The 26,721-nt window shown below is 46.0% G+C and overlaps 1 protein-coding gene across 1 annotated transcript in view; it reads right to left on the bottom strand.

Annotated features, from left to right (window-relative positions):
* KMT2E (lysine methyltransferase 2E (inactive)) overlaps nt 1–26,721 on the bottom strand; it is a 109,692-nt gene that overhangs the window by 47,612 nt on the left and 35,359 nt on the right. The window contains 5 exon segments of the mRNA XM_044280167.1: nt 61–191; nt 1,020–1,250; nt 7,849–7,887; nt 8,104–8,273; nt 22,454–22,512. Of these exon segments, the coding sequence (XP_044136102.1) occupies nt 61–191; nt 1,020–1,250; nt 7,849–7,887; nt 8,104–8,273; nt 22,454–22,512 (630 nt within the window).

Here is a 26,721-nt window from a genome sequence, read left to right as displayed (position 1 = left end):
CTCTAACCGGAATACCCCTTTAAACGATAAACAATTAGTACCCTTGCCACATGTACCTACCTTTTAAAAAAGTAGCCATTAGCTTCAAACTGATCGCGAAGCATGAATTTTCCTCTATATTCAATTATTAATGTTTCAGGTTGCAGGTCTTTTGCAGCTTTTAATATTTTTTTGTTCTTCTGCATATAACTCTGTTGGAAACAAATCCATTTGAATGTTACACTTTTTTATATTATTAAAAGAGCTTCCTAACCAAATTTACACTTAAACATCCCGATTTTTGCACACAGTTATAAAACTGGTGGTAAGTTAATTTTAACCCCTTCAGGACCAAGCAACTTTTGGCAACAACATTTTAGTTTTACTGGCCTACTGAAGTCTACGCTTAGACCTTGAGTACACAGGGAAACAAACTGTCTCTCAAAATAACGACAACAGGAAAACACAGGAAAAGGTAGCACTTCTAAAGCTGCCCATAAATCTCAGCCGTATTGAGGTTGATCTGTCATCCATAGAATCGTTTGTACGAATGATCTGACCAACTAATCTGGCTGACAAGGGAGTCTTTTCAAAAAACCTGACCCCTGGTACGTTAGCTCAATGGCAAGTGATCGGCTGACATCAACCAATTATGCCATAAACAGGCAGTGTAGGATGATAAATGGCTGAAGTTTTCCAGGGCGGCGGATTACATTTTTGGCAGCAAGGAGTCTGCCATCAGCATTTCTGCTAGTTTTCCAAACGTCAGTCGGACGGAATGGCCGAAAATAGGACATTCGGGCCGACTTTAATTTCATGTAGTGCCACCTTTAGGGAACTGATGTGCGCGGATACATAACTCTAGTTTCCTAGTTTAAACAAGAAGTGGGGCATTACTTTATTTCCATGGAGCCAATAGCCACTGACTTTAAATGCTATAGCAGAGACCCATAAGAACCATACTAAACTTTGTAGTATTTCTATGCTATTAAAATGATTGCAGGACGCACACAAGCATGTCAACACAAGTAAACCAATACCTCTACTGGAGGTTTAAATAAGAGATTGTTAGGGCTCAAGCTGGACTTTCCACATTGCTCCTTTCTGTCATTGTCACAACCAAGTCTTAGCGCTATCCTTTGAGCCTCCCTTTGAACACCTTCACTGTATTGGTTGCAGTTTGCTTCTTCATAGTGGTCCATCCAAGCTTTGATTTTACTCTCCCATCCATATGAGGGATTATCAGATGGATCAATTTCAGGGGCAGATCCCTAATAAAGGAGATAAAAATTAAATGTATACAAAGCTGTCAGAGATTCACAGAGTCAATCTTATTCAAGGACTGTCTGTTATTGCAGCTCAGCCACATTTATTTAGAATGGGTTGATCTGCACTACCAGCATCAGGCAATGCAAAGTGGTTCAGTTTTCCATACAAAAGTAAAAAAAAAAAAATTAGATATATATATTATCCATAATCTTCAACAACCCATTTGAAGCACAACTCCATATACCACAGAAGAGGCTACTAATGGTGAAAGCCCATCACCACCAAAACCAACTCTTTTCTATGGGAAATAGTTGCATGGCACCCCAACGTGCTATCAAGTACCTCAGACAATCAAGTGAAGGAATTTCAAATAAATGCTTTCCATCATGCCTTATTAGATGCCATACAGTCAGCCCAGATTTCTCAAGAAAAAAGGAAGAAAAAAAAAAAAAAAAGTAGCCCTTGTGGCAACTTGTACATTTATTGGAGAGACGCCGTCAGCACGAAACGCTGTGTAATTGCCAACAGCATGTTACAGAGCAGGGGAGCTGAGCAGAATGATATATAGTTTTGTAGTTTTATACATTCATCTCTCTGCTCCTTCTGAGTTCATGATGGTTTATTCAGTTATTATCAGTGACTGACAGCATTCTGTGTGTAAAGCAGTTAGTGACTGATAAGATGATATAAGGGAAAAGCTTCAGCTTAAGGTAGGTTTACAAAGGTAGGTTTACACGCATCGACCAGAAAAGCCAATTGTCGAGAAGGAAGCTTTTCTTCCCGACCGTAGGCTGCTCGTTCACTGAAAGACTCTTGCATTTACATGCAGCGATCTCGTCCTCATACAGATTCAGAGTTTCTGAGCAGAACATTTAGACAGGCAGATTGTCAGGAACATTAATTCCCAATAATCTGCCTGACAATCGGGCAGTGTAAATCCACCTTAAAGGGGTTATCCAAGACTATAAAACTGTAACCCATATGCAGGGCCCCTCACAATGAATATACTTACCCCGCTCCGCTCCTGGTCCCCACACTGCCACTTCTTTCCATGCTCTGATGAAAACATCCGGTGTCGGAGGGGGGCAGGCGGGGACAGGGACGAGCCTCCCTAGTATCGCGGGTAACGCTAGGGAGGCTCATCTCCGTCCACACCCATCATTGGTTGCCTCCCCGACACCGGATGTTTTCTTTCGAGCATGAGAAGAAGCTGCAGCAGATGTGGGGTTTTGGATCCTCACTGATCGGATGTTACTGACCTATCCTGAGGATCAGTCACCAGGTGCCTAGAAAATTAAATGTCTTCTGCTCTATAACATGTCTACAGATTGAACTGCATTTTTTGTGGTGACTGTTCCTTCTTAGGCTACTTTCACACTTGTGTTCGGAGCGGATCCGTCTGGTGTCTGCACAGACGGATCCGCTCCTATAATACAGACGATGGGATCTGTTCAGAACAGATCCATCTGCATTATATTTCAGAAAAATTCTAAGTCTGAAAGTTAGTCAGACGGATCCGTCCAGACTTTACATTGAAAGTCAATGGGGGACGGATCAGTTTGAAATTGAGCCATATTGTGTCAACTTCAAACGGATCCGTCCCCATTGACTTACATTGTAAGTCTAGACGGATCAGTTTGGCTCCACGCGGCCAGACGGACACCCGAACGCTGCGAGTAGCGTTCAGGTGTCCGCCTGCTGAGCGGAGCGGAGGCCAAACGGTGCCAGACTGAGGCATTCTGAGCGGATCTGCATCCACTCAGAATGCATTGGGGCCGTACAGATGCGTTCGGGGCCGCTTGTGAGAGCCTTCAAACTGAACTCACAAGCGGAGCCCCAAACGCAAGTGTGAAAGTATCCTTAAATGTATAAAATTACACATCTTGCTGAATCTTTTCACACAAAACCATGTACCAATCTGCTCAGCTACTTCTGCTGTAAAAACATGCTGCCTGAAGGCTGTACTGCATTTCATGGTGACAGATTCTGCTTAAAATCAACATGATTCCATTGCTGTGATGGTCAGAATAATTGGATTTTTGTACTTACCGTAAAATCAATTTCTCGTTTCAATGCATTGGGGGACACAGCACCATGGGTATATGCCCAGCTACCACTAGGAGGCATTAGTTATCAAAAAAGGTTGTCTCAGCCCAGGTGGGCTATACCCTCTGCACAGCACTAGGCTATTAAGTCTGTACCAATAGCAGTAGGAGAGAGAAACAAAAAAAGAGAATAACCAACATGCCCTGGACTGGGAAAGGAAAAAAAGAGTAGAGCTGCCCGGTGACAGGCAAAGTAAGTAAAAACAGAGGGTGGTATCTGTGCCCCCCAAATGCATTGAAGGAGAAACGGATTTTACAGTAAGTACAAAAATCCAATTTTCTCGTTAATGGCATTGGGACGTCCCAAAGCAGACCTCGAGGGTGGGATTGAATTCTCATGCAAAAATAAGGGTGCACAGGTTCAGAGGAACCATGTGACCCAACAGGACCAGGAGAGACCCTAGCATAAAATGGTTCCAAAACAAAAAGAGAGACCATCAGGATCCCAAGGACAGGTGCCTGGGAAACAAGGCCTGCAAGAAGGAACAAAAAGGGAAACACCCAGCTCCACCCAAGGTGAGAAAAAAAATTAAGCGCTAGAGGATAAAGGGACAGGACCAGATGTCCTGCGCGAGACTCAAGAGTTGACCAAGAGTGCACTAGAGAGCCTGAGTAAGGATCTAGAAGAACCAGGGCTCCCCCTGAGGAGAGTAGCACAGAAATGTCTGTTGAAAGCAACCTAGCGCTCTGCATAGATAAGTCAGCTCCTGGAGGAGAAGCCCTAAGAGGACAGACCCAAGACGACAAAATAGACTATGAGGGTGGCTGGCAGGAGATAAAATGCCTAGAAAAAGGACAGAAGCAGTCCTTAACCAAAGACTAAAACTTTAAAGTTGTCACAGACAAAAACACAGCCTGTCTGTGGCCAACCACATGTAAAGGCCAAAGGTAGAGAGGAAACAATGAAGCACTGGAGGCTAAACGCTTGAGAGAAATCATAACAAAGACTCACAAGGGAAGGGAGCGAGCCACCTTTCACAGCAAGGAAGGGGGAAAAGAGAAACACCCCATGAGAAGGTGGAAAGCTCTTCCTGCCAGAGAAAATAGCCAACACCCAGAGGAGGGGAGTCCTAGGTAATGGTCAGGAGAAGGGAACATAAAGACCTGCTTCCCATACAGAGGAGGCGAGGAACAAGCCCCTGAAAGACATAATATCGCTGTGAAATGCAAGACCAGAGAAATCCCTGGCCACAAAGTCACAGGGAAAAAAGGAACCAGTAGCAGGCCCTGGTAATACAAGTGGAGATCCACTGGTCAGAGAGATATTGGAGTAAGAGAGGACTCCAAACAGCCTAAGTAGACACAGTTCTCCAAGTGAGGGAAAACTCTGTCCCAAGAGTGACCAATATGATGTAAACTGTAAACCATTGCAATAAACAACTAGATACCAGGTACTTGACCTGGGGCATGGGAAGAGAGGTTAGAATCTCAAGAAGGCAACAACCTATGAGGACCCAGGAGGGAAAAAGGACCAAACCGAGGACAAAAAAGCAGCCGTCTTACAGAGCCTGTGCGGTCAAAATGCACAGCTTGCCCAGAAGGGAGCGGCCAGCTAGATGGTCTAAGAAAGAGTGGGGTGAGGGACTCCAAGCAGGATTACCCCAGTAGGGGCTCAAGAAGGGTCTAAAGAACCAGACCACCCAAGGACAACAGGGGAAGCAGGGAGAGACTACACTGACACACGGCGTATGGATACCAGGTATGCCATGTATGCTAGAAGCTGAAAAGAGTGATGTATACAGCATCAGGAGATGGAAACATCACTCCATGTTAATGGGGGCCACATGATTGCCTATCACAGAGCAGAGCCAGGGAAGGGAGGGATACGCCCAGTAATGCAGCCACAGATTGTACCAATAGGGCATAGCTCCTGGAGATACTGCAAATACTCCGCCTATAAAAGGAGTAATGTGGCTGCATGAAGCTCATTATAATGAGTGGAGCATAGCTAGATGATTTGGAAATGCTACAGTATATGGAGGGTGTACAGATAACTCTACCTAATAAGGGAGAAAGACAGCTGTGTAGTGCAGACTTAAAACCAGACCGGTGTAAAGGGTAGAGCATCTTGAGATGGCACAGGAACTCCACGTCAGAGGGGAGCTATGCCTGCATGGTACGCACTAGAACCAGAGAAGAGCAATAGCTACCGCATTAGAAGAGGGCCTCTATACTTCACCTGCTAAGGGAGAAATAGAGCTGCATGGTGCACAAATCGAACCAGAGAGGTGAAACGATTACAGCAAATCTGGAGATGGTACAGGTACTCTACCTCTAAAGGAAGCAATGTGGCTGCTTGGTGCACACTAGAACCAGGCATAAGAAATGCCTACAGCCTCTGGAGATGGAGCATCAGAAAACCAGACCGGTGTACCGACTACAGCATCTGAAGATGGTACAGGTACTCTACCTATGAAGGGAGCAATGTGGCTGCTTGGTGCCCATTAGAACAAGTGTAATGGCTACAGCCCCTGGAGATGGAGCACCATAGAACCAGACAGGTGTAATGACTACAGTATCTGGAGATGGTACAGGTACTCTACTTATGAAGGGAGTAATGTAGCTGCTCGCATATGGCTGCATAGTGTACTGTAATGGCTACAGGCACTCCCGCTAGTGAACCAGGGCTCCCTCTGTAAATATGGTTGTGTGTCGCACGCTAGCGCCAGAATGGCTGTTTTGGCTACAGCGCCTGGCGGGAACATTCTCGGACTAGGAGGGTGTGTAGAAGATAACCCCTGGTACAGAGAAATAGCTGCAGTGGTGGGTACAGCATTTGGCAGTGGTACAAGTACCCCCCTATTAAGGGGGAAGGCGTACGTACCTGGGACATTACATAGGTTTGCCGGCATGCTTACCTTGTGCAGCCAGGGGAGCGCCATCCGAAAGTCCACTAGAGGGGATACCAACCCTGGAGAGGAGAGGTTCCTCAGTGGACATTTGTCTTTAACCACCCAGAGAGAATCTGAGCAGAAGTGTCCCCCGAGGCAGCGGATGGAAAGGCCGGGAAGGGTTTGTCACCAGCCTCATACTTGGCCTGGGAGTGACCCAAGGAGGAGCGGGACATAGTTGTTACAACCAGAGGTCGTCTGCGTGACCTAGCAGAGTGTGCCCCATCCGCAGAAGGGTCCGTGGGAGGGCAGAGGTGGTCGCAATTTTTGGACAGGCAGTCGGTGCAGCAACTCTGCCATAAACTGGGAGAGTCTGACAGGATTCCCTATGGCTTGGGACAGGGAAGAGGCCCAGTCAGGAGAGAACGCCGAAGAAGTAGGTTAGGGCGTCATGAGAGGGCCTGGGAGCGACTGTGTGGCAACCCTTTATTGCAAAGGGCACACCCAAATACATGCGACCCCCGAGGGGAGCTGGGAATGGGAGTCCTCAGAAAGAGGACATGAGGCATGAGAAGGAGCCTGAAAAAGAAAGCAGCCAGCCAAAAGGCTGTCTACTGCATCCCAGGGGCCCGAGTCCCCCAAAGAGGTCCTGCAGCAGCTGCAGAATCTCAGAGAAAGGACCCCCCTGCTGGCAAGATGGAGGATATTTCTTCTAGAAAACAGCACCCACAGGGTTAAAGACCGTGCTTGGCTGGCATAGGAGGAACACCTCCAGAAGCCTAGAGGAGCAGGGAGGGGCCAGCAAAAGCCCAGGAAATTAGGGAAGGGGGCGGGAGAGAACATGGCCTAGGCGTGGAGGAAGCCGGGGCCTCGATTAATGAGGTGGCCAGAAAAGGTGCACTGGTCGGCGGGACAGAACTGCAGGAGACCGGGGGCCCCGAAAAAAGTGGAGGCCATCCCCGGCCATGACAGGGGACCTAACCCGGGACCACCACTAACTCTGGGACAGGGACGCAGGGGAAATACTCACCGTCCAAAGTCTTTAAGCGCTGCAGGATCACCCCATCGACAGACAACATGGGGACCGTGGGAATGCCAGCATACCACTGCGGATGCAGTCAATGGGGACTGGGTGACTGGCCAGGTACCCGAGTATGCACCTGCAGGGGGTGCAACTAAAGTGACAGCCCACGATGGAGCACCCGTCTGAGCAGGTCAAAACCTGCAGAAGAGAGGAAAATATTTAAGATGAAAAAATTAAATAATAGAATAGCAGCAAGACCTGCAGGAAAAAAAGCAGGTCAGGTCTGCCTCCTGACACTAGACTAAAACTGAATAGCCTAGTGCTGTGGAGAGGGTATAGCCCACCTGGGCAGAGCCATCCTTTTTTGACATCTAGTGCCTCCTAGTGGTAGCTGGGCATATACCCATGGTGCTGTGTCCCCCAATGCCATTAACGAGAAAAAGCAGCATTTCCATTATAATTTATAAAAAAAAAAAAAATTTTTTTTTTAAAAGAACCATTACATGCCATTGGAATACATCAGAATTAGTTAAATAAAATGGCTTCTGTAAGTTATGACATGAGCGAACAGAGCCTCAAACACTTTAGTTACAAATGACAAATTAAAAAACTTCTGGTAAAAATGAGTAATTTATCATACCTTTACTCGTGAAGATTTTCTAGATCCTTCTCTAAAGGCCTGTGGAGGTAAAAATTTGACATTTCAGTATTAAACACACACAAAATGATAATCTAATAAACCCCACCAATAAAAAAATAAAAAATAAAATAAAAAAAAGACAAAGCAAGATAAGACAAGACAAAGATTAATACCATCAAACATGAGCGTGCCAACTTTACAATTAGAATAAAAAAAGGAATAGGATAGTCTGGTATTTAATGTTTAAACTCTTGCCTTTTTTGACTTAACATTCTGTTCCTTTTCTCCGCTTTTTTTTCTTTTTTTGTCATTCACTTTTGTTACTCGGGTGGCGGTAAGAGTAAGTGTTGTAGGAGTGTGCTGGCAAGCAGTGTACAGCTCCATGGGAACTTCATCACAACTCTCTGTTGCACTGGTATCACCATCTTTAAAATCAGACAAAACATTAAACCATCTTTAGCATATTCAATTCATATATCTCTAAAGAAAGGAAACATTTGCAGAGATAAGCAAATGGTTTTGTCCAATTTGACTTGTGAATTCCCACAAGTTCAATCGAGTCATGAGATCTGAGAATATGCTTTTAAACTGGTTCAGGTCGGGGGCATTTTTGTCCTTAAAAACTATACACATTTTAACAAATTTTGTAAAATCGATGCATTTTTCTTTTGAAATTTCTAGCTGGGTGACTTTTAAAGAGGACCTTTCACCACTCCTCACATGCCTGATTTAATAGCTACATGTATTCCCAATGTAATAACAATTCTAGAGTATATATTCTTATGACTCTGATGTGCCGTTCCTTTATTATTTCTACTAGAAGTTATGAATGAATAGCTATTAGCCTTCAGTAAGGGTACAGAGGGGTGGTAACTAGTTGGGGGGTGTACCTGCACAGACTCACTCTATCCAATCAGTGCTGCCATTGTTAGACTGTGCAGGTACACACCCCAACTGGTTACCACCCCTCTGTACCCTTACTGAAGGCCAATATCAATTCATTCATAACTTCTAGTAGAAATAATAAAGGAATGGCACAACATAGACATATAAGAATAGATGTTCCAGAATTGTTATTACATGGGGATTGCATGGAGCTATTAAAATAGGCAGGTCAGGAGTTGTGAAAGGACCTTTTAAGTAATGGAAGTGTTATTCCAGTTATAAACAGTGAATATAAGAAACTGTGTAATATATCTAATGATAAGAATTATGACTGCTCCTGGGCTTCTTTCCTTTACGCAGCCTCTTATCTTTATCATCATAAGTCTCCAGCCTCACACACAAGTCTATGGAGAGGAGGAGGCTTCTGCCAGCAAGTAAGTAGATATAGTAAACAGTGCCAACTGTAGCAGAGCTAAAGGCCCATATAGACTGCCCATTGTTCGTTAAGATTATGGCCAACAAGCATTCATACGAGCGCTCGTTATGAAGCAAAAAGCCCATTCATCAGTTAACAGTGTGGTCACTGAAGACAAAACATTTCCCGCAGATCATGCTGTTTAAATAGCACTCTGTATAGGGTTGAGCGATGGAGATAGCCATCGCTTCGCCCCATACTGTGGAGGTGGTGGCTGCATGTACACTGACGAGCAGGCGATTGTCAGGAAGGAACACTTCCTTTCTGAATCATCTACTTAATTAACAGGCCTTAAAGGGTCGATCCTGGAAAAGGTTATTATAACCCATCTTTAGGATAGGTCATAATTATCACATCAGCAGGAGTCCAAGTCCCGGCATCCCCACCAATCAGCTGTTTCAGGGAGCCACAGCACTTACCGTCGGCTCCTGGCAGCTTTCCTAACACAGTGCTGTATATTGTATAGTGGCTATGCATGATATTGCAGTTCATCTGCAACTAGGCCATGTGACTGATATACAGTGATGTCACTGGCCGAAGAAGCAGCTGCGGCACTCAAGGTCTCTTCTAAAAGCTGATCGTGGGGGTCCCAGGTGTTGCACCTCCACAGATCTGATACTGATGACCTATCCTGAGGATGAGGCTACATGCACATAACTGTTGTTTTGGTCAACATCCGAGCCACAGTTTTTGCGGCTTGGATGCGGACCCATTCACGTCGCTGTCCGCATCTATTGCTTCGTTCCTTGGTCTATAAAAAAAAAATAATAAAAAAATTATATATATATATATACTCTGTTTTGCGGATGCGCAATTTGCGGTTGGCAAAACACACAACGGTCGTGTGCATGTAGCCCAAGTCAGAAATAGCTTTTCCTGGATAACCACTTTAAGAAACTGCGGTGTGTTTGTCTCATGCAGCCACCGCAGCCTCCTCCTCTCTAGATAGACATTAAAATCAGGAAACAGCCTGGTAAAGGCAGAAGCCATGTTCTTTAATAACTCTTTTTACCCTATAGAGATGCGGACATGCACAGCTAGATCGCCGCTAGCATGTCTGCAATATATATGTTCATCTCTGAGTGGTTTTACTGAGTGTAAAAAAAACCGCAATTAGACTTACCGGTAATTCCGTTTCCTTGAATCCACCATGACGGCCCACATTGAGATTGACCCTTGACCTCTGTAGGGGCAGGAACACAGAGAGTTTAAGAACCCCCCACCCCTCCACCTCCTCAGTGCTTCACAATTACCCGAAAAGGTGGAACAAACGTAAAAGGATATTGATTCATACCCTTAAACTCCTGCATGAATATGCAACATAAATCCAAAAAATCTTTTTTTTTTTTTTTTTTTATATTTTATATATATGTTTTTTTTTTTTTTTTTTTTTTAGGGACGGGGAATAGTATGGGCCGTCATGGTGGATTCAAGGAAACGGAATTACCGGTAAGTCTAATTGCGGTTTTTCCATTTCATCCACCATGACGGCCCACATTGAGACATATCAGATAACTAAATGGGTGGGGATATCGCCTGTAGAACCTTCCGGCCGAAAAGAGCTTCATTTGCGTCCGGAAGATTAAGACGATAGTGTCTTACGAAAGTATTAGCACTAGACCAGGTTGCGGCTTTACAAATCTGGTCCAGCGAGACCCCTCCTTTCTCGGCCCAAGAGGAGGATGTGGCCCTAGTAGAATGGGCTTTAACATTACCAGGACAGGGTTTGTTCTGGATCTTGTAGCAACATTCAATAGTGGATTTGATCCATCTAGCTATGGAAGACCTGGCTAACTTCTTTCCTTTATTCTTCCCTGAAAACTGAATAAGGAGATTGTCGTCCACCCTAAAATCTCTGGTAGAATCCAGGTAACGGATAACTATGTCCCTGACGTCCAGGAGATGTAACCTATCACTAGACCCTGCCTGATCGGACCTAGGGATAGAGGGTAGGAAGATCTCCTGCTCTAGATGGAAAGGAGAGACTACTTTGGGGAGAAAGCCTGGGTCGAGAGTTAAACGGATGTGATCCTTGTTAATTTGGAGGTAGGGCTCTCTACATGATAAAGCCTGGATCTCCCCGATGCGTCTGGCTGAGGTGATGGCGATCAGAAAGGCAGTCTTAAAGGAAAGGTGTTTTAGAGAGATCTCCGATGAAGGTGCAAAAGGAGGTTTTGTTAAGCCCTCTAGTACGGTGTTAAGATCCCAGGTCGGAATTCTGGATCTCAGGGAGGGTCTCAACCTAGCAACCGCTCTGAAGAACCTCCTGATCCATCTGTGGTTGGCCAGGCTACAGTCATAGAAGGAGCTTAGGGCAGAAATTTGGACCTTCAAAGTACTAGGTCTAAGGCCTAACTCAAGGCCGCACTGTAGAAAGTCCAAAATTCTGTTGATGGGAGGAGAGGTGGTGTCTGGGCGCTCAACTCCTAACCAGGAACAGTATTTCTTCCAGATCTTGAGGTAGATGGAGGAGGTCACCTTTTTCCTACTTGCCCTCAGAGTACATATCACTTTTTCCGAAAGTCCTCTGCTTCTTAGTGTCTCGCTCTCAGGATCCAGGCTGACAGCTTGAACATGCCTGGGTCTGGGTGAAGAAGAGGGCCCTGGACTAGAATGTCCCTCTGGAAGGGAATCTCCCACGGATCCTCCAGCGATAGCTGTCTTAGGGTGGAGAACCAACTTCTCTTTGGCCATAGAGGGGCTATCAGGATGAGAGTAGTCGGTTCCTCCAGAAGCTTCTGGACAATCCGAGGTAACAGTGGTATTGGGGGAAAGGCGTAGGCTAGTCTCCAATTCCAATGTATTGATAGAGCATCTATTGCCCATGGATTGTCCCCTGGGTTTAGGGAGCAGAAACAGTCTACCTGCGCATTTTTCCTGGTGGCGAATAGGTCTACCTCTGGACAGCCCCACCTTTCTGAGATCTTTTGGAAGATCTTCCTGTTCAGAGACCATTCTCCTGGGTCTACTGTCTCTCTGCTCAGAAAGTCTGCTACTGTGTTCTCGCAGCCCTTTAGGTGGATGGCGGACAGAGATAAAGTGTTTACTTCTGCCCAGGAGAAAATTCTTTTTGCTATCTCGCCAAGAGGCCGTGATCTTGTTCCCCCCTGGTGACGCAGATAGGCCACCGTTGTGGTGTTGTCTGACATTACTCTTAGATGTTGTCCTTTTAGAAGGCACTCTCCTTTTAGTAAAGCTTCCAGGACTGCGTAAAGCTCTCGGTAGTTGGAAGATCTGTCTCTTATTTCGGCAGGCCAGGTACCCTGTAGAAGATGATCTCCTATCTTTGCTCCCCAGCCTCCGAGGCTTGCGTCCGTAATTACCTGAATGACGGGATGATTCCGCCACTGAAGGCCCCCTAGCAGCCTTCTTTTTACTTTCCACCAGTCCAAATCTGTTTTTACAGACTGAGGGATACGAAAGACCCTGTCCAGGCTTAACTGTTTTCCGTCCCAGATAGTTAGGATCCAATTTTGGATTATTCTTGTGTGGCTTTGGCACCAAGCCACCGAGGGGATGCAGGCCGTTAGGCTTCCTAGGAGACTCATGGCCTTTCTGATGGAGCAGTTGCGAGCCTTCTGGAATGTTCTGACTTTCTCTATCAGGGCAGTAGCTTTGTCCTGAGGGAGGAAGGTCATCAGCCGAGACGAATCTAATTCCACGCCCAGGAACTTTATTCTTGTGGACGGGGTTAGGGTGGATTTTTTTATATTTATAATCCATCCGAGGCTCCTTAAGAGTTCCGAGAATCTTTGGGTTGCCGAAAGGTTTTCGGATTCTGTCTTGCCCAGGATTAAGAAGTCGTCGAGATAAGGTATAATTGTGATTCCTTCTTGACGAAGGCAGGCCACCATCTCTACTACGATCTTTGTGAAGACCCTGGGGGCCGAGGAAATACCAAAAGGGAGGGCGACATACTGGAAGTGATGTATAGACCTGTCTGGACCTCTTAGAGCGAACCTTAAATACTTTTGGGAAAGATGATGGATGGGGACGTGGTAGTAAGCGTCCTTCAGATCGATTGACGACATGAATGCTCCTTTTGGGATCAGAGGGATTGTGGATGGGATGGTCTCCATCCTGAACCTCCTGTATAAGATAGACCTGTTTAGGGGTTTTAAGTTTATTATCGTGCGAAAGGATTGATCTGGTTTTTTTACTAAAAAAAGACTGGAATAGAATCCTCTTCTTTCCTCTGGTATAGGAACCTTTCGTATTACCCCTAGCTCTAAGAGGTCTTGGACGCCCTGCCAGATTTTCGGGAGATCTGATCTGCTCTGAGATGTGATGCAGTATCTTTTTGGGGGGACTGATGTGAACTCTATCCTGTAGCCCTGGGAGATTATATTTAGCACCCAGGGATTTGAAGTTACCCGACTCCAGGAGGATAGAAAACCCATCAGTCGCCCCCCTACCCTGGCGTCATTGCTGCTTCGGTTGCCTATTCTGGGGATTGAGGATAAAGCCTCTTCCTCTCCCCCCTTTTGGATAACTCCATCGGCCAGACTTCCCTTTCCCCCTGTAGGATCTCTGCTGGGGTTGGTACTGCCGAAAGGGCTTCTTCTTTGGTTCTTTGTCCTCTGGAAAACCCTTCTTCTTGTCTGCTGCGCCCTCTAGGATTTTATCCAGAGTGGGGCCGAAGACAAATTCCCCTGAAAAGGGGATAGAACAAAGCTTGGCCTTGGATGCCTTGTCTCCGGACCAGGCTTTCATCCATAAAGCCCGACGGGCAGCATTAGAAAGGGCAGCATCCTTGGCGGAAAATCTGATTGACTCTGCCGATGCATCGGCTAAAAATGCCGTGGCGGAGCGGAGAAGGGGGAGAGATTCCCTGATCTCTTCTCTTGGAGTCTTGTTCTTCAGATGTTCGTCTAGTTCTCCAAGCCATATATACATTGCTCTGGCAACGGATGTGGCGGAGATGTTAGTTTTTACCCCAAACATCGCCGCTTCCCAGGATTTCTTAAGAAGGCCATCTGCCTTTCTATCCATAGGATCACTTAGCTGAGAGGAATCCTCAAAGGGTAGGGCGGTCTTTTTTGCTACCTTGGATACTTGCAAGTCGACCTTAGGCGTCTGGTTATATATTTTACTTTCAGACGGGTCAAAGCAGAGCCTATTCCTGAATTCTTTAGGAACGCCAAGTCTCTTCTCTGGATCTGACCATTCCTCTAATATCATCTCCTTTATATTTTCATTGATGGGGAAAACAATAGGAGACCTAGCTCTAAGGCCCCCAAACATCTCATCCTGAACCGTACGGGGTTTAGGAATATCTTCAATACCCATGGTGGACCTGACTGCTCGGAGCAGCTCTTCCATTTCTTTAGCGGAAAAGAAGTATCTTTTATCCTCCTCCAGAATCTCTCCGTCCGACAAGGGTTCCTCATTAGGAAATTGTCTGGATGAGGCAGAGGCCACTTCAACCTCTTCACCCTCAGAGGAAGAAATAACGGATATTTTACGCTTCTTAGAAGGGATGGGGTCGCTGGCAGGAGTAGATAAGGAGGCTAAAGAGGACTTAATCTCATCAGAAATAAAGGACTTCATCTCCGAGAGTATATCTGGTTGCTCCGCTTTCCAAATCTCCGAAGTGCAAGGTTTGCATAGTCGCTTTTTATAATTTTCGGGGAGACGCTTGGAACAAGCACAGCATTTTAAGGGCTTTGTTTTAGATTTTAATTCCTTGCTGCCCTGCAGAAGGAAGCAACCAGATAACCCAGCATCAGTAATTCAGATTTACAAGAACTGAAATATATACCCCCCCGAAGGGGACTCACTGTGCTGGAGGCAGAAGGATCGGGACCTTCCTGGCGGGGAGCAGGTGTCTCGGACATCGCGGTGTGACAGGAGAGGTGCTGAGAGGAACCGCGGTCTTCTTTTTAAATTTCCCGGCGTCTGACGTCATCAAGCTGCGCCCTGCATGACGGCGAAGGCCTGCGCCGCACTAGCCTACCAAGAGAGGCGTGCGTCGCCCGGCCCGCCCATAGAGACGCTCCATGCGTCGCACCTGCTCCCCCTGCCGGACGCTGGAGCTCGGTCCTCCGGAAGGAAAAGGACGCCGAGCGCCGCGCGTGCTGAGAAGCCGGCACCTTCGACTGCGTCCACAAGGAGGGAAGGAAGTCAGAAGGTATGGGGAGGACCACAGGCCTCGGCATAAGCCAAGACGAGGGTCCTCGATGCTCCTAGCTGGCCAGCCTTGGCCCCTGCCGCGGAAGGCCAGCTGGAGAACCTGTAAGAAAGATACGGTTATTTCATCCTCCATGAAGGAGGAACTCTCCACGTGTTGGCCCCTGTAGGGGCAGGAAAGCACTGAGGAGGTGGAGGGGTGGGGGGTTCTTAAACTCTCTATGTGTTCCTGCCCCTACAGAGGTCAAGGGTCAATCTCAATGTGGGCCGTCATGGTGGATGAAATGGAAATATATATTTATTAGGCCTGGTAAGGAGCCCAAGGGGCTGTACTAACAGTTCTGGAGCCCAGCACAGCCTGTATCCACTAATCTCAGATTGCTGTAATCTTGTGGTGCGCGAGCTCACGCATGCGCAGTTCCTTCCCTGAGGCTAATGCCAGCAAAGGGAAAGAACACTATGCTGGCGATCTGATTTTGTGAGCAAGGAGGAGATTAGTGGATACAGGCGGTGCTGGGCTCCTTCACAGGGGGCCTGGCTAGGCTCCAGACCAGTTAGTAAAGCCCCTTGGGCTCCTTACCAGGCTGATTTACATATTTTTAACACTCAATAAAACCACTCTGATATGGGACAGGTATATTGCAGACATGCTAGCAGCGATCTAGCCGTGCATGTCTGCATCTCTATAGGGTAAAAAGAGGTGACAGAATCCTTTTAATTAATGTATATATATATATATTTTTTTTTTTTATTGAATGCATGCTTTAAAGAATTAGAGAATGGGTAAATTGATTTGCCCATGATATTATATACACTGGTGCATCTGCAAATCACATGAAATTACTCATATCCAGCTACACATTTTTCAAAGTACTGCATAATTTTTATCAACTTGGAAGACAAAATAGAAAGTTCATTTAAAAAGGATATAAGAGGAATAGCATGAACATATTAACGGTTCATTGATTAAAGAAAAAAAAATTATATTTTTTGTACAATGGCACAAGAGGCCACGACACTCCACGCAGCTCACCATGCACAGTGCTGTCCATTGGATAGCGGCTGAGCGTGGCATTGCAGCTGAGCCCCATTCACTTGAATGGGATTGAGCTGTGCCATATGATGGATAAAAGTGATGTCCGAGCGCCACGGCCTCTTGAATTAGTTGACTGGCAGGTGCTGGGAGTCATGAGAATAGGTCATCAATGTTAAATGCTCGGACAACCTCTTTAATTTTTAAGTGACATTTTAAGTCACACATTTTTGCCAATTTATAATGCTAAATGCACAAGTACAGGAAATACCCAGATTATTATAAAGCCTAATAATATACTTTCCATCATGTGATACAAAGGATATCAATGATGCCATAGGTAAAACAGGCACGTTTCTTCAGCATGTACTCCATTCACAATCTGCATATGTAAAGGACACCTATACACTGCAGAGAACGTATCAGGGGGCTATCCCAGGTTTTAAATTTGTGTTTTTGTTTATAAGGAATGCACTTCAAATTCTGCATACATACCTTTCTTATATCAGGCAGTTAACCCTTATATGCACAGTAGAATGGTACAGACCACGGTTCAGTCCTTTGTACTGTATCCAAGTCCTAACTGAAACATGGCATTAGTCATGGGACACCCTTCACATCATGTGACCCCACCCCTGACATTCAGTAAGCAACAATGTTACATGACATATCTGCTGCCTGAATGCACAGGACAGTGGTGGATTGTATTTTATTACTACAATAACTACATCACTGATGGATGCCTGCCTCAGTCTAAGTGATATTGTCATCTTAATTAAATTAAGAAAACACACACGCAGATCTGCTTCTACGTAGACACTGACAGATCTAATGCTGACAGGCTGCTGCATGCAATACTAATTTATATGCTGTCCAAATTCTGCTCCTCTGTTAACAACAATTCACCTATTCGATACCTGGGCAGTTAGAGTGGTTTTCCGACACTTTAAGGCCTCTCGCACACGAACATTCCTTTCCCCCCCCGTTTACATTCCGTTTTTTGCGTTTGCATTCGCTTCAATGGATCAGCAAAAAACTAAACAAAAACAAAAAGGTACTCCGTATGTCTTCAGTTTCCGCAATTCCATGCAAAGATAGAACATGTCCTATTATTGTCCGCATAACGGACAAGGATAGTACTGTTCTTTACGGACCACAAAATACTGAAAAAGCCATAAAAGGTTGTGTGCAAGAGGCCTAATACTGATGAGCTATCCTCTGCATAAGTCATCTGTATCCGATTGGTGGGCGACCTCTGACGATCAGCTGTGCCGGCACTCATGTGAGAGACAAGGCTATATACATTGTACAGTGACTGTGGTTTGTATCGCCGCTCAGTCTTATTCACTTCTATGGGGACGATCTGAGCCTAGGCCATGTGACCGATGAAAGTAGTCACTCAGCCTAGGAAAAGGCCATGGCGCTACTGAGAGTGCCACTGCCTTCTCAAATAACTGATTGGTGGAGATCCAACACCTGGGACCCCCACCAATCAGATACTGATGACTCTCAGTAGCGCCATGGCCTTTTCCTAGGCTGAGTGACTACTTTCATCGGTCACATGGCCTAGGCTCAGATCGTCCCCACAGAAGTGAATAAGACTGAGCGGCGATACAAACCACAGCCACTGTACAATGTATATAGCCTTGTCTCTCACATGAGTGCCGGAAAAAACCCTTTAACTGAATGCCAGAGGTCATGACTGAAGTCATGTTTAGTCCTATTCAGCTTTCCTATGGATGCATTACACAGGGCTAAAATTGGCCGTAACTTTTCCCCCCCTTGGAGAGAGGCTACTGTGCAGACATCATAAAGGTCTGGAACCAAAATTTTTAATTGAAATATATTAATAGTATGACCTACTTTGTGCTAAATAAATAGATGTAATAATTAAAGCCGCATTAAAGCTGCAGCAGTAAAACATATATAGATGTATATACTCTCTTAGTAATATGGGAAGTATCACTCCAAAGACATACTGATAGGGACCTTAGATTGTGAGCCGCATTGGGGACAGTTGGATGCTAATGTCTGTAAAGCGCTGCGGAATATAGTAGCGCTATAAATAAATAAAGTAGGCAGCCCATATACCAAGGGTCATTACAATCATTGGCACAGATTGTGGCCCAAAGAACCTTTGTTACACAATCTGCAACTTCTCCCCGCTCATGCCAGATCTAAAAAAGTGGCGCCCTTCTCATTTACCATTTTCCACTCCCGTAGAAAATGGTCTAAATGAAGCTGTCTTACATTTAGAAGTGGCAGAGGATCAGCCAAAGTTATGTAGAGGCTTGCGCCTCTTTATAAACTCAGGCGGATCCACAGCCAGGTATAGGGTTTATTAATTAATGTGACCAATTATTCCCAATTTTTGGCATTGGACAATATCCTAAGGCATCTGCATTTACTGAGAATCCAGGTTGAAAATTTGCACCAATTCCACAGTTTGCGAACACACCTCGAGGCTGAATTCACCACGTTTTTAAAACTGCATATATTTTTTTTTAAAGAGGTTGTCTATCCTAAAGGGTTATTCAAGACAGACCTTCCAAAGTGGTTGACCCATGGTGGAGATCATACTTACCTGGTCCCAGTCGCTGGGTTCAGTGTCGACACTCCCGGGCCAATTCCCTTGTATCACGTGACCAGTTGTCATTGGCTGCTGCAGTCACATGTCTCCCGTCGACCGATGTTGATTTCAGCACAGCAGGGAGAAGACCAGTCGGTCCGGGAGCATCAGATACCCAACTCAGCGGCAGGGACTATGCAAATATAATGTCTACCACAAATCAGCCCATCTGAGAGGTATGTCTTACTTCTGGATAACCCCTTTAAGTGATGGCCTATCCTCAGAAATAACTACATAACACTGTCAACATTGTAGTGGAAAGTGCTCATGAGTACAGCGTTATTCCCATTCACTTCAATTGGAGCAGTGCTGCAATTGCAAGTGTTTTCCACTACAATGCTGACAGTGCTGTGTAGTCCCGAAGCGGACTTCTGTCGATGGAGCCACACAGAACAGCGAATTTCAGTTGGTGTGCGGTGTCAGACTCCCGCCCATCAGCTAGTGTTGACTTATCCTTAGAATAGGCCATCAGTTAAAGGCTGGACAACCCCTTTAAGCCAAAGCCAGTACTGGATAGATGAAAAAAGTGCAAGTGTCAAAAAAAGGCATCAAAAAGTGGCATCTGGTTAAGTTTCTTGCCTGTGAAATATCCATAGCAGATATGTATGTAATCAATTTTCAGGTTAGTTTACTCCATGAACTATACAAATAGTGTGGCTTTCAGGAAGCCTGACATTTGTCTGTTATTTTGTGATGCACAACAATATGAAGTTTAAGGGGAACATACTGAAAGAAACGCTGCAATATATAACCAACTCTCATTTGGGTGACAATGTAAGAATTACTACTCCTAATATACTAAAGGACATATTCTCATTAACCTAGCTTCAAAGGATCAATCACAGATGTTACCTAGATCTAAAAGAAATACACCCACACAGCACAGACAACATACCCAAGTACCTACGTTTTCAGGTTTTACTTTTATGTACAGGATTTGAAAAGTATATTAAGAAATAAATGCTATTATTCTTGCAACTGTTTCCATTTCCAGTGGCACATCACATTCTTATTACAGGGTTTCCTGTTCAAACAAGCCTTTTTTTTTAACTTCTTAATTACTATTTATGTACTTTCTAATACATAAATGATCAAATGCATTTAAATGTTAACTTAAAGCTAAATTCACATTAGGTGTAAATATTGTATATAACTTTTAAACTAGTGATAATAGGAATAAATCCATTCAAAAGTTGTTATTGCACATTTGTTTGTCAGATAGTATCAAAAAACACATAGGCCACAAGCTGAAGAAAGTGTGTGCTGCATCACCAAAAAAAGAAACTCTATACACGGGCAAGACTGCTCGTGTCAGGTAATAAAATTGTAAGATTAGATACTTGGACATATTTACACAAAGTTCACTGCAGTTACATAAAATGCACTGCAAAGCTTAGATAGGAATATATCCAGTTCGGAAATCTGCAGGTAGATAAGAGCTCAATTTTCAGATAACTATGTAGCCAAGAATAATTTATTTTTATGTGCCATTTAATTTACAAATACAGGGCGGCACAAAAAAGGGAAATACTTAATAACAATTAACTGTGCACATATGAAAGTTTCTGTGTACACAGTATATGTAGTATGTAGAATAAGTGAAAACAGCACTAATGCTCCGCGAAGAAAATTAGATTGAAACAGGAACCCTGAAAAAATAAGACATAATAGACCATTAAAGGGTATCTATCAGCAGATTTGTACCTATGAGACTGGCTGACCTGTTACATGTGCACTTGGCAGCTGAAGGCATCTGTGTTGGTCCCATGTTCATATGTGCCCGCATTTATGCAAATGAGCCACTAGGAGCAGCAAGGGTGTTGCCGTTACACCTAGAAGCTTTGCTCTCTCTGGAACTGCCGCGCCAGCTCCACTTTGACAGGGCCAGGCAGTGAACACATCATAATACCTGGCCCTGTCAAAGTAGAGAGGGTGTGGCAGTTGCAGGGAAAGGGGAGCCTCTAGGAGTAACAGCAACGCCTTAGTTGCTCTTAGAGGCTCATTTGTATACATTACAGTATAATTTTTCTTAGCAATTCAGACACATATGAACATGGGACCAACACAGATACCTTCAGCTACCAAACGCACATGAAACAGGTCAGCCAGTTTTATAGAAACAAATCTGCTGACAGATGCCCTTTAAGAGAAACTGTGAGCAATTAAGGAATGGGGTGTGTCACATTTGAAATGGTACCTACCAGATAAAAGGCTTCCGTTGTTGCCTCTACCATTGTAGCAGGTTTGAAGATCATCTGCATTAGAGTCACAAAGTTATAGCCCAAAAGGTATGTGGCACTCAATAAATAACATTATAAGTGCACTAACACACTATGCCTCTGAGCATGACCAGATTGATCAAATAATGGCAAATAAATATTGCCTCTCCTTAATAGGCCTCAGCAATGTCCCACCTATGAAGATGATCGACATCTATCATCAGGTAGAAAACCAATCCTGGCAAGTTCTACTTAAAAAGGAGTCTTCCGGGGTAACTGCAGTCATAAGCTAAACAAAAGATTGAACATGCCCAAACCTATGCTCTGTATACTCTATTACAGTGGGTTCCAACTAGGATTTATTTTCCCCCCAAAATTACCATGGTTCTTCGATTGGGCTTTTTCTTTTTAAGCCAAAAAACGCTGAAGTCAGATGTTACATGTTGGCCAATAGCAAACTATTCAACGTGTTTTGTTGTAGTAGTACTTTTAAGCCAGTTTTCTGGTGATTTTTGGGCCCTTGGCGTTTCCTGAAATTGTAGCATGCTCTGGGTGTGCTGCTTTTTCAGGCATTCTCCCATAAACTTCTTTATAAGAAAAGATAGGTAAGTAAAGTGACTAAAAAAAAATACCACTACAAAAACAAGTTGTAAGGCAAATTTTTTTTTTTTTCCAGCTTGTAAAAAAATACAAGTGTGGCATCTCCCTTAAGGATTGGGGCCTCTAAGCAACTAGCATACAGCTGGGATTTAGCTATCTGAACATGCCTGTTAGAATTGTCTGCTCCATTATTAGGTATAAGAACTTCTCATTTACTGGAGATGAGTAGTACGTGACCACTAAGCCTGCACACGTCACTGACAAGGCCAGTGATTGGCCGGCCGTGGTCATGTACAAAGATTCGGCAAATCACACTTCCAGCAAATCCCCTACTCTACTGCTCCCTTGATGAAATAAGACAGCTGGGAAGCCTAGTGAATTTTGCAATCTGTGTACCATTTGTAGACTGAAATCTACTCATATATTCATGAGCACTAAATAAATAACCCCCAGGCTTGGGTCATTTACATGTCATGTTTGTTGTTTTTATGTATGTACAAACGTCCCAAATTCACATTTTCTAGAGAAAGCAATAAAAAAATTAAAAATTAAAAATAAATAAAATAATGTATGGAATATTTACACCCTTTCAAAAAGCACAGGATCATAATATTTCACAACCCTACCTTACATACCTGACAAATGTTCTCGTTTTCTTTGTTGAAGCAATATTGCTCGCTCTCTGTCAAGAGATCTGCCAAAAAATGTTTATTATAACATAACTTATAAATACCAAAAAGCTGAAATTATATCTCAAAGTCAAAGTGAATAAGGCATGATCAAAGTCTGACAATTTCTGTGCTTAAGGTGAAGGTATCATCAGAAAATCACCTGTTTAAGTCATGTTTATGTTAAACATTTGAAAGCATTTTAGTGATATTTTTAATTCTCAGTGTCAATATTATATTAAAAAACAAGATTTTTGTATAACTTACCAGTAAAATCTCTTTCTCGCTCTTTCCTTGGGGGACACAGAAGACCTTGGGTATAGCTCATCTCCATAGGAGGCGTGACACTAAGTGAAAACTGTTAAGCCCCTCCTCCACAGCTATACCCTCAGCCTGGAGAGAGAGACTGCCAGTTGCGTGTCCAAGCAGTGAGAAAAGGCAAAGACCAACAAGGAACCAAAAAGCCAACTACCCAACGGGTAACAAAAACTCGGAAAACGCACAGAGAAAAAACAATGAATGGGTGGGTGCTGTGTCCCCCAAGGAAAGAGCGAGAAAGAGATTTTACTGGTAAGTTATACAAAAATCTCGTTTTCTCGCCCAGTTTCCTTGGGGGACACAGAAGACCTTGGGACGTTCAAAAGCAGTCCAAAAGGGGGAGGGACCACAGCACCAAGGTGAAGCACCCGAAAGGCATCAATGAACCGCCGCCTGTAAACCCAGGCGGGGTAAGGCAGCATCCGCCAAAGTCAGAGTATGCACCCTGTAGAAACTCAGTAAGGCGTGCAAGGCAGACCTGTGGCCGCCGTGCCCAAATGCCCAGCCGAAGCCCAATGCCTCCGGCCCAGGAGGCACCGACCGCTCTGGTGAAAGGAACGGTGACACCAAAGACAGAATCCTGCCCTAGGTGCGGTAACCTCAGCAATAGCCAATCTGATCAAGCGGAGGAAAACCACCCTGGAGTCTGTCAACCCTATGCACAGACCTCCTGGAAACCCAAGAGGTGGAACGTCTGCAAGAGTCGGAGATCTCCAAGTAAAAACGGCAAGGCCCAAACAACGTCCAAATAGGTGAGGTGTTGAAGCGAAAGGCAAACACCACCTTCAGAAGGAAGGAAGGAAGGAAGAAACGGGATGCAGAACAGCCCTGTCCTTAACAAAAAAAGGGGCCATTCCGGCACCCGTCAGAGACACGACTGATACGGAACACAACCGTACAGGACAGAAGGGATAGAGAGAACTCCTGTAACGGCTCCAAGGACAAGATTGGAGCGCCGAGAGCTCAGAATACAGTCCCCAGGGCGGTACCGAAGGACAGTACAGAGGAACCAAAGAGCCACTCCGAGGAAGAAGGTCTTGGCAGGCCAGAGGGCCGGGAACGCTGGAAGAGGAAGAACAGCGCCGACACTTGACACCTCAAGGAAAAGACAGAACCTTGGGGAAAGAACTTCAGAGTGGGGAATGCACAGCTTCCCACAGAACCCCAGACAAAAAAACCCTAAGTCTTACGACAGATCCTGGACGAAACACAGCCAGGAGTGGACAGTCGCCTGGCAAGCAGGCGAAAAACCCAATGTGATAAGGCGCAGACCAGTAACACGGGCAGAAGGGTCGACAAAACTAGCCCCGTCGGCCCTCGAACAACGTTGTCCCGTATCCACCCGAGTGGAGGAGCAGAGGACAGAGGGAAAGAACCCAAAGGATTCGCCAGACGCCAGGGGAAGGCAGGCTAAAGTCCATGCTGATGCAACCACGTTGTACAGTCCCGGTGAGGGAGATCAAAGGACAATCTGGACCGAGGTAGTCCCCCCAAGTTATCGAGAAAAGCAAGTCTACATCAGGACCGTCGTCTTAGAACGGGCCACGCAATCTGCACTCAGTGGGGGGACAGAACGCGGTAGACTCTGTAAATAGGCACACAGCTAATACAGCCAGCGTGAACAAGGGAGACGGTACGAGGCCAAAAGGAACACCGGAACCATCCACATGAACAATCATGCTCTCCCCAGAGGGGAGGACAGTGAAAATACAGCCCCCGAAGGCTGGCGAGAAGCCACATCGGAGTGATTCGTATAGAGCGGGAGCCGAACAAAGCCGGCGAGATAAGGCCGTCGAGACAGAGGCCGACAAAACACCCTCCAACCGAAAGGAGGAGGAGTGGGCAACAGGGAAGCCATAGGACTCAAAAGCAGAACCTGCTACACTGTGAGACGCCCGGTCCACCGTCTCGCAGAAGGCGAATACCTTGAAGAACCCAAGGCGGAGGTCCCCGGACCTGGGTAATCCAGCACCCAAGAGAAGTCGGGTGACCTTCCCGAGAAGAGCAGCCCGAACCCGGTAGCAGATCAGACAGAAGCGTAGAGGCGCCAAGAGGACGGACTCATACCACACTGCATCCGAAGAGGAGGAAATTGCAGCAGGCAAGGGAACCGCAGTCCTGCCAGAGCCAACGAAGAATTCGAGAGGCGCTGCAGACAACAGCACTCTCGACCATGTGACCACTAGCGCAGGGAAGTAATGCCGCAGAAGGACGCATGGGCATGCATCTAGGACCCACAAACACTCCCTGGCAGCTCGGTGCAGCAGAGAGCAAAAGAGCCTGTCCGGTCAGGAGGACAGAATGAACTCCCTAGGGACGAGTGCAAGGCTGGCGGCAAGCATCGTCTCCCAAGAAACAAAGGTATGCCGCAGGAAGCAGGTGAGGCATACGTACGAGCAGCCCCGTAAGCAGCGAGAGGGCCAACCCACCTAGAAAAAAGGGGGGGGGGGCTCGTCCCAGAGTGCCACAGCATGTACGGAATTGCAAAGTGCAACCTGAAAGGGAGTTATGCACAAACCTAGCATAGCATGCGAAGGAACGCAATCAGTCCACCCTGAAAGGGGGGAAATTGTACCTGGCCAACAGCAGTCGGCAAGAGTGCAAAGACCCGTCCCAAAAGGGAGTGATGCCTAAGGCCGTACCTACTTCAGAGAAGCAGGACATTACCCTATAAACCAGCAGGAACGCAGGAGGTCCACCTAGCGAAAGGGGAACATGCACAGGGATATCCTAGCATTAAATGAGTGTGCAATAATACACCCAACACTGAACTCAGCGAGAGTGCAACTACTCTGCCAACGAAGGGGGACATGTACAAGTCCAGCACAGCCATATAAGGACAGCCGTGAATCTCATGAGACTGCCAAATTCTGCCCTTGAAGTGAGAGGAGGTCACGCACAAGGCCAGCACCGTAACCAATGGAAGTGCAAGCGTTCCACCCATGTTAGAGGGCCATTCTCATGGCCAGCAATGTATCCGGTGAGAGTGTAGCACAACGCCCAGAAAAAAGGGAGGGTAAAGCACATGGCCAGCATCTCATCCAGGGAGAGTGCGAGCACACCGCCATGCATGGGAGTCATACACATGGCCAGCAATGTACCGGCAAGAGACAAACACAGTCACTAAGGATGTGTGCATGTCGCCTGAGGAAGGAAGGCATGCCCCGGGCTGGCAGAGAATCCAGCAAGAGTGCGTACACCGCCTACGGAAGAGGGCCATGCATATGGCCGACAGCGGATCCAGCGAGAGTGCAAGCACCCTGCCATGTATGGGGTACATGCAAGTGGCCAGCAACGTACCTGCGAGGAAACAACCAACGACAGAGGGATGTATGTATGCTGCCTGAGGGAAGGAGGCATACCTAAGGCCGGCAGGGAATCCAACAAGGGTGCAGCATACCGCCTAAGAAATGGCCGGCAGCGAAACCAGTGAGAGTGCAGCACAATAACATAGTACATAAGTACATCATAGCACATCAGCGAGAGTGCAGCATTCCGCCAATGGAAGGGGGACGTGCACATAGCCAGTACCGTATCCGGTGAGAGTGCAGTATTCCGCCTAAAAAAGGGGGTCATGCACATGATCGGCAACAGATCCAGTGAGAGTGCTGCGTTCCGCCCAGGAAGGGGGTCACGCACATGGCCGGCAGCGAATCCAGTGAGTGCTGCGTTCCGCCCAGGAAGGGGGTCCCGCACATGGCCGGCAGCAAATCCAGAGAGTGCAGCGTTCCGCTTATGGAAGGGGGTCGTGCACATGGCCAGCACCGTATCCGGTGAAGGTGCAGTATTCCGCCTAAGAAGGGGGTCATGCACATGGCCAGCCAGGGAGAGTGCAGTAGCCCGCCTAGGAGGGGGGGGGAATGCACATGGCAGGCACCATAACTGGAGAGACGATGAATGCTGCCTACAGAAGGTCC

This window comes from Bufo gargarizans, chromosome 2 (assembly GCF_014858855.1).
Source record: "Bufo gargarizans isolate SCDJY-AF-19 chromosome 2, ASM1485885v1, whole genome shotgun sequence".
NCBI lineage: Eukaryota > Metazoa > Chordata > Amphibia > Anura > Bufonidae > Bufo > Bufo gargarizans.
This window is presented reverse-complemented; position numbering and strand designations above follow the sequence as displayed.